This window comes from Haliotis rufescens, unplaced genomic scaffold (assembly GCF_023055435.1).
Source record: "Haliotis rufescens isolate VD_foot unplaced genomic scaffold, xgHalRufe1.0.p SCAF_19, whole genome shotgun sequence".
NCBI classification, from domain to species: domain Eukaryota; kingdom Metazoa; phylum Mollusca; class Gastropoda; order Lepetellida; family Haliotidae; genus Haliotis; species Haliotis rufescens.
The window spans coordinates 11599994-11609320 of record NW_025963879.1 but is presented as its reverse complement, the minus strand read 5'-3'; the positions used below and the strand labels follow the sequence as shown (position 1 = coordinate 11609320).

The 9327-nt window shown below is 39.1% G+C and overlaps 1 protein-coding gene across 4 annotated transcripts in view; it reads right to left on the bottom strand.

Moving 5' to 3' along the window:
- Positions 1–2183: 2183 nt before the first annotated feature.
- The window catches only part of LOC124138940 (nuclear factor of activated T-cells, cytoplasmic 1-like), a 26664-nt gene continuing 19520 nt past the window's right edge, over positions 2184–9327 (bottom strand). For all 4 annotated transcript variants that reach the window (XM_046505852.2, XM_046505851.2, XM_046505854.2 and 1 more), the window contains 4 exons: positions 6457–6534; positions 5059–5406; positions 4700–4921; positions 2184–3831 (listed from right to left, as the gene is read on the bottom strand). In XM_046505852.2, the coding sequence (XP_046361808.2) occupies positions 3782–3831; positions 4700–4921; positions 5059–5406; positions 6457–6534 (698 nt within the window). In that variant the 3' untranslated portion in view covers positions 2184–3781. The remainder of the gene's footprint in view (positions 3832–4699; positions 4922–5058; positions 5407–6456; positions 6535–9327) is intronic.

Genomic DNA, 9327 nt, shown 5'->3' with positions numbered 1-9327 from the left:
AAAACTAAGATACATACTTCCATTATTCTTAATCTGATCAACCTTTATAATTTGCCAAATATTGTATCCAGTTCATACTTAAGCAAAAACGCATCCCTCTATATACTTACTGCAGCATTATGTACATTATATACAAGCACTATGTATACTCATTTACAAATATCTACACGTCGATAAAAAATCTCTCCACATTTGGGTCTACTTCAAACGGTCATATTAAATCAGGTTCAATGGCTTGAACCATACAAACAATATTTTGAACTTGTGATAATAAAACAGAGACATAGGCTCTGTAGCTCACTTTAGAAGAATACAGTATATTTGTAACAGTGCAAACTGAAGTTACCAACAGACATACCAACAGGGTGATATAGATTGACAATTGAATAATGTCCTGAAGTGATCTCTAACGGCTCCATCATGGTTGCCATAGCAGCCACAGGGGTCTATCCATTTCTGCTATATTTATGGTGGTTTATATCCTATGACAGTCAGGAAAAAAGATCATAAATGAAAATATGTGACGAAACATTAACTATGTTATTACACATACCAATTACTTGCTGTAACCTAAACTTCACCACGTGAAATGCTGGAGAAATTTCAATATGGCTGGTCTTGTCAAGTTTGATTCAACCAAATTCAGCTTTTTCAGGAAATGAAATATTTATATATGAAAGGTTAATCAGTTGAGATTGAACTACATAAGAATCTGAAAATATCATGTTGCCATAAAAAGTAGGTCATCTTAACACAATTTATCAAGAAAGGTTATATTCCACAGCAACAATCTTAACTGTTAAGCTTTTGAAATAGCAAAGTGACAGCCGACGTTCAGTGGTCAAACTGATATCAATTAGTAGGAAGTATTAACTAATACCAGTACTGGTAGTGACCTTGTTGAATTTGATGGTATATACTGGTATTTCAATACTTGAATTACTTCCTCACATTTACAATGTCACATGATTGTGTTTAGGTAGACCTATTTCTCTTCAGCTGTCATCAAGGTCACATGACAATATCTATAAAGAGTATCAAGTATTTTCTATTTAGCATGTGGCATTCTGATCAAAGCTTGGTCACTCCAGTCAAATGTTGGAAAATTTGTAATGCAATGCCCATTTTCAGAGTAGACACTAAAAAATATAATATGTGCTGTTTTCTGGTACTTGTTTAGTAATTTACAAAACAGTTTCCTAAATAATATGTAGCTTAGGTTTAGGATCGTGAGCAGATTATTTTAGAGATGGATGTGTAAAAATATCTAGGAAAAGCATAACATCTATTTACTCATCAATCATTAATCTACCAATCAAGACATCTTGTGTGAGAAAATTAACCATTGACAACAAATGTTGAAGTTTCTGCCATAAAAGACAAATTTCTATCACACAGTATTGAACATGGCATTCAACTAGAAATGATATCAGCAGTGTTCATTTTGACAATACTGAAGTCATCCAGTGAAAACACATCAAACATCTATATTTGTGCTTTCGGTGAGAAAAGTTGGCAAGATAAAGTGAAATCCATGCAACAGCTGGAACTAAAGCGTTACCACATGAATGTAAGATGTCGGGTGAAACTGACTGAATGATAATGAGCAGATTGTGACCATTAAAACAATACTGGAAAACAATGAGAGGGGAAAAAAAGTCCCACTAAAGAGCAGTTCACAAGTTTCTACAACACTACGTATTACAAACAGGTCAAACACTTGTATTAAACCAAAATTGGGTTTCACTGGGATATATAAAAATATCGCAAAACCTTATTACATTTCCTAATATCAAATCATGCCCTATTATTACCATACAAATCATCTTCCCGAGGCAAGGGAGTTAACTGACTATAAAAGTCCAGTTTCCACCCTTGCTGAACTAAGAATTTCTGGGCTCGATCGTAGTGCCATCAGTGGCTATTATGAGTTATGTCCCATCTATGTCCCTCTTACTGACCAATCAGATTTCACCTCTCATAACACTTGCATTTGCTTCAAACAAAATGGCGGCACCCAGTCAAGATGATCTGATAGATAATCAAAATCTATATTGTGATAAAATGAAGTGCATCAAATCAGGTGAGCACCTTCATGAAAATATTTTGGAAATAGCTGTTGACGCCAGGTTGGTGGTACACATGCTTTGCAAATCCTGCAATCTACCGAAATCTGCACGACAATTTACAAATTGATTTGACTATGCATAGACTCGTTAGTCCAGCTAAAAAATAACTCCATAATTCCAGCCTAGTTCACCAAGGGTGGAAACTAGACTTTGATAATAATGAGTTAACTCCCTTACCTTGGGAAGATGTGCCAGTGACAACACTGGAAACAGTTAGAGCACTTCAACAAAATCAACACAACTGGACAATGTCATATGGAATGAGTTCAATGAATGTTTTTTGCAACAAACTGTAATGAGACACAAACACATTTAGGAATATGAAAAACTGCACATGCATATTTTGACATGCTTTTATGAAAGTGGAATAAATAAGAAAAATGTTATGCATTTGAATCCGGACATTGAAAATATAGTCTGAGTATCCTTACCTTGTCAGTACACCAGCCAAAACAATAATTTGAACAATAACAATTTTGTCAATATTTTAACCACTTGTTGTGATGATATTTGTATGGTTCATAATTCATGTTTACGCCCATGTAGTTATGTCACAACATATAAAATAAGTTGGGAGAAGGAATTTCTCCCACCCTCTTTGGCTGTGCTGGACTGTGTTAGTGCGTCAGTTACACACTGCCAATACTTGGTAAAAAGTATACAAATATTATATAGAAAGTATTGGGTAAAAACAACAAAGTTAATAAGTGAAGCGCTATGTGCTTTGAGCACTACAAAACAAAAAGTTGTTTTCCCACAGAACAAGTACAGTGTGTATTAGCCAATGATTGTGTTTACAGACAAATACATCAAAACACACAAACAGAAAGCAACTGCTTCATACAAAAATTATGCATCAAGTCTATTAAGCATGATATGATTAAATTCACAAAGTAATATTTCCGATGTTTACGGTTTGATATGATCCCAATACTTGTCCATCAGGATAATGACATGATAATCTGCCAGAGACTTAGGGCTATTTCAACTTCATCCCATATCCCAGTTGGTTTCAATACACCCCATTATCTGCTGCATGCATATATGTATCCTCAAACTGAAAATCAATGTTGTATTCCGTCAAGTAGTCGATCCAATGTAAAGTAAAGACAAGTGTGTAATCTTCTGGCAAGTGTTTCTGAACTGTCTCTTTGGCAGTGATGAAACGGTTACACTGTAGTACCAAGCTCTGGTAAAATACACCATTCTCACATCCCCAAAAAGATTACATTCTGCTGACTGACGAACAAATTTATTTTTGGTAATGTTCCCAGCTACTATGAACATTCAATGGGATATGATATCAAGATGTTCACATGACTGCATTGTTAGCATTCTTTGTTATGTCGTCACAAACTTGGTGATGAAGCATTAACAAACATGAAGTCGCACATTCAACAACCCTAACATGAACTCAAAGGTCCCTTAACATTACAAATAAAAGGAAATGCTGAAAACATAGCTGCCTATGAACAGAGAGCTGGCAGTACCAGGCCCTCTATGTAATATGCAACAAAGCTGCGTTGCCCCGACAGACAGTCTGTGGCATGGACTGCCCTGACCCACCTCACCAGGATACTTCTCCAAACAATGGTCACTTGTTGGTCAGTCATGTCCGTGAGGGCCAAGCTGTGCAGGAACCTTGATAGTCTCTATGTCAGACCTCCCTGATGGCCAAGAAGTGACTTCAAGATTGACTCCACTGGCAAAAGAAGAGCTACTCGTTAAAATCAAAACGTTGCCAGTTCGCATAAGATCACTACTAAGACCATGGGTAGATTAAATGCATTTTTGTGCTTATCATGCTTATGACCGCCTTGAAATGTAGGCAGATCCGGTAAAATGTGTAGCAAACTTTTACATGATATCTATAATGTAAACGTGTTGTTTGTCTTCTTGGGCGTAAACTGCACACTATGAGGTTAGGTGAAATGGGGTTTAACGTCTCATTCAAGATTATTGAACTTAAATAGCAACGTGCATGCACATGTGTGTGTTTGTCTGCTTGTACTAGTCCGTACCGATGAAATTTGTTTAACAGTTTAACATAAATACCCCACTCAGACACAGTATATGGACTTCAATGTGACCAGTCCTTGTTTTAGCCCTTAAAGCAGAGCGCCAGGCAGGGTAACAACAAGTATCATCTTTTGGTATGACTAGACCACGGAGGTGGTTCAGCACAGATGAAGGGTCAGTAATGTAAAAGGTGTGAAAAGGGAGATCATGTCTTATGTCCAGTAAACTGCATCAATAAAACACAAAAAATTACAGGTTCCCATTCCATAATTTGACTAATTGTTACCACCACTGTCCATGTTTTCATACGTATGTGAGCACGACAGCCACACAGGTAAGATCTCATTGAGGTCTGGGGAACACAGAACAGCATGTTCACCAAAATATATCCTGTGCCTGGGCCATGTAAACCAGTGGCTGTCAGCATAGCAATGATGAATGCCTTCTTCAGAGTAGGATGGCACACAACTGATTCCTCTTCCCCCATTCCTTCCCTCGTATCCTAAGATCTTGCAATCTACCTTATGAAATGAAGGGGCTCAATTACTCGCCTGGTACATTATTCAGTGTAGCCTGAGCCTGTATTTGAGCTGCTGTTGCTGCTGCTGTGTTGTTGGAGTTTCCTGGGAGGATGACAATCATTGGTGAGGACTGCATCATGCCCTGTATCTGCTGGTTGGCTACGTTCGCCTCTGTAGTGACCGAGTTTGGCTGGCCATTGTTACTCACAAGAATGATCTGAGAGTTGGGCTGGCTCGCTCCTGTCTGCAGTGCTGGAGGACAAATCAGATTACAAGATTACAAAATATCAACATACAAATATTTGAAGAATGTTTAATTTTGACACATATAAAAATAACATAAAAAATTGATTGCCAAACTGCCAGTTTCTTGTACACCAGAATCTTACTTTGTGGAACCTGTTGGTTTGAAGCATTCAGTAACTCAAACAGGGTCTTGCTGAACACACTGTTGGCAACCTGTGGCTGCTGTTGTGGCAGCTGCTGCTGTTGTTGCTGCTGCTGCTGTTGCTGTTGCTGTTGTTGCTGCTGCTGCTGCTGCTGCTGCGAGGTCTCCATGGGTGTGGTGACCATCTCCTGCTTGACAAAGGGCTGTACTGCCTGGGTGGGGATCCCCTGCTGGACAGCTGCAATGGGGGTGATGCCATCAACAGTCCCCGGGGGTAGTTGGAACAGGTTGGCGTTGGTAGTTGGGGTGCTCTGAGTCCTTTCCACCAGTCGGTTCAACTCCAGAGCAACTACAGTAAAAAATACATGTTCTACATGCTTCCAGTGACTCTATGACTCTATGTTTTCTGCAAGTTTTTCTTTTCAAAATCAATTTTATCATTGTTCATGAAACATATCATGCCATTACTACTAAGCAAATGAAACACAATACAAATAAAAACTTGGGGCTCCTCTAATATATTTTTAAATACTCATCTTTCAAAAAGAATTGATGGGAAAGGATGACATTGAAAAGAAAACAGGATTCACCACAGATTAAAAACAGTACCCACATTTCACATGCTCAACGCACATTCTAACCATGCATGTTCTAACTATGCATGTTCAAACTGAGCATGTTCTAACTATGCATGTTCAACTATGTATGCATGTTCTAACTATGCATGTTCAAACTGAGCATGTTCTAACTATGCATGCTCTAACAATGCATGTTCTGACTGCAAGTTCTAACTATGCTTGTTCAACTATGCATGTTCTAACTATGCATGTTCAACTATGCATGTTCTAACTATGCATGTTCAACTATGCATGTTCAAACTGCAAGTTCTAACTATGCATTTTCAAACTGAGCATGTTCTAACTATGCATGTTCAAACTATGCATGTTCTAACTATGCATGTTCTAACTATACATGTTCTGACTGCAAGTTCTAACTGCATGTTCAACTATGCATGTTCTAACTATGCATGTTCAACTATGCATGTTCTAACTATGCATGTTCAAACTATGCATGTTCAAACTGAGCATGTTCTAACTATGCATGTTCTAACTATGCATGTTCAACTATGCATGTTCAAACTGAGCATGTTCTAATCATGCATGTTCTAATCATGCATGTTCTAACAATGCGTGTTCAACTATGCATGTTCTAACTAAGCATGTTCTAACTGAGCATGTTCAACCTAAGCACTGAGCATGCTCTAACAATGCATGTTCTGACTATGCATGTTCTAACCATGCATGTTCAACTTAGCATGTTCTAACTAAGCATGTTCAACCTGAGCACTGAGCATGCTCTCACAATGCATGTTCTAACTAAGCATGGCAGAACTACTCACCTGGTGAAACACATGGCAAGGCATTCTTGCTCTGACTCTGATCTGTTTCCATTGGAACTTCCACTTGTTGGGTCGGCACTTCAAGTGGACAAAGAAACAGATTAGTGCGGGTTCCCAGACTGCTATGGTTATCAACACACAAATGTCAGCATCAGGGGGCAGGAGCTCATGAAGTGTGCTCTCACTCATCCCACAAGCTGTGTCCCATATGACATCCCCTCCCCTCCCACTACCTACAACTTGCATCCTGTGTGACATCCCCTCCCCTCCCACTACCCACAAGCTGCATCCTGTGTGACATCCCCTCCCCTCCCACTACCCACAAGCTGCATCCTGTGTGACATCCCCTCCCCTCCCACTACCTACAACTTGCATCCTGTGTGACATCCCCTCCCCTCCCACTACCCACAACTTGCATCCTGTATGACATCCACTCCCACTACCCACAAGCTGCATCTCGTATGACATCCCCCCCTCTCCTCCTACAAGCTGTGTTCCAGATGACATATATTTTTACAAAAACTACCATATAAGCAAACGGATAATCTACCCTGAATGACATTTTTATGCCCCTCCCGGCAGAATATATAATTTCGAACAATTCCCTTCTTTTCCTACACCCCTACATCAACAGAACACATTTCACTTGGGTGGGCTGTGTGAGTGCTGACATCATGCTAGTTACAGTATTATACCTATCACTTGTTTTTGTGAAGGACACAGTTATGAAGCAAAACCATTTTCATTACATGTATATTTGATATTTATCAAGAACATGAAAGGTCAGTTGTGTCATTAAAGTTAGACATCCTCAAATTGAACAAAGAGCTGCTCCCTGATCAGTGACTACCAACACAAACAACCAATTGTAACAATGAACACAAAGTTTGATATTTGCATTTTTATGAAATAAAAATCATTTCATCGAAGCGCAAATGACCAAAATAACTTGTTAAAATTAGTTTAAGAGTTATTGGAACTCACATAGCAAAAGCAGTAAAAAGCTGACCACATAAACATGTGTTACGAACAGCTGCCTGGTTACAACTTGCCATGCTAGGGCCCCGTTCCACAAAGCAATTGTAGCGTTAAGACGATGATCGTAACTTCCATACTTTAACATAGACATACGACTGTCGTGGTGCTAAGGTCGCTTTGTGGAACGGGGCCCGGAGTCACAAAGAGAAGGAATTTGGTTTTGATCAAATCAAAAAATAGAAAAAAAAGTTCATGTAATGAAAGATAAGATTCAGGATAATTAAAAGAAGAAGAATGCAAAGAGTATCAAATCGGTTTCCAACCAAAAGCGGTCTGACTACTGAAACATCAAATGTAAATTTCAAACCTTGTCATTGTTACCATAGGAAACAAATAACCAAGAACATCTTCTAGTGACAGGACTGATACACAATTAACCAATTAGAGTCAGAGTGTTCGTGTCAATTGTAGCATGTTTAGTATTTCTTGAAATTATTGAGAATTCTATGCAATGTCTCTCTGAAAAATGACAAAGTCTGGCAACTTATTGCTCACTGCAAACACTCGTTTTAATCCACTTCCTTCAAATGCTATAAACTGAGCCGCTTTGACAAGGGAGACAACTCTAGTTACTGCAGGTAAGTTAAACTGCATCACCTAATATATTGGATGTGTACCACTACCAACACCACAAATTCTCAATAATTTCTTGAAATACTTTTGTAATGTGTACAATGTGTGTGTTGTGACAAACATCGGGTGTCATTGGTGTACTGCAGAGCGGGTGGGTGGGAAAGAGAATTGCCAATGCTTGTGGAAGGGGCCTGGCGTCCAACTGTGGAGACACAGAATCCTGTCCTGACTTGCATCATATTGGTTCCATTTGGAGCACCTCTATAGATTAACCTGTTTCCAGCACAGACGAAGGTAAGCCAAAGATGAACGGACTGACTAGAAAGGTAGTACACATCCATAGAAGCATAGGTCACATAGACGAGGAAAAGGAGTGATTTGGATTTAGTTTTTGAAAAGACATTTCGTTAAGACAGTTAGACCTGACAGACTAAACAAAATGATGTTTGTTTCCTGTGATCGAAAGTTTATCTTAAAGAACGTGTTGATGAGGTTTTCTCTGCGTTTCCATAAAGAGGTGATGTTAGTACATGGTTTGAGGCAATGGAATAGGGTATGTGAGGAGATAGCATCCCTAGTGATCCACCTGCATCCTAGTGAGGCGACTCACATGGAAGAAGAACAACGAACACTTGCACTTTCACCTTTGACCTCAAGAGGTCAGAACACAAAGGCAATTCAGCCTGGGATCCGGAAGTCTAAGGGAAGATTACAAGATGATTAAGATTCCCCTTTACCCCCCATATACAAAGGTTTGGATATATAAGTAGCATGAAACACAGTGGGGGGCAGGGGCAGGTTGTGTAGCAAGCAGAGTCCCGTCATAGCAATGTACTTGGCAGGATTGGCTGGAACCATTACCTCGGAGTAGTTTGGGTGAACACAGCATGTTAGTTGGTTACAACATGCCACAACAGACATTCAGAGAAGATAACATTCAGTGTTTTGGATTCAGATGCGCACACATGCTAATAACATCATTTCCTCGGACAACAATGTTTAGCATTACTTATCACTTGCAGGATATTAATTTTTACCTGACAGTCAAACCCCATATCTCTTCTAATGAAACTGCTGTTCCACAACTGCCCTTAATGCTCAGACAATCGCAACTCCTACCTTACAAATGAAAAGGTCTCGGGTGGATAATCAGACAATTTTATAATTTGTTGAGTTATCTCCCTTGCTCCTTGCAATGCAAAACCAATCTTGAAAAACATACCAACATTTTAATGTAGAGCTATGTTACCTGTATATTTG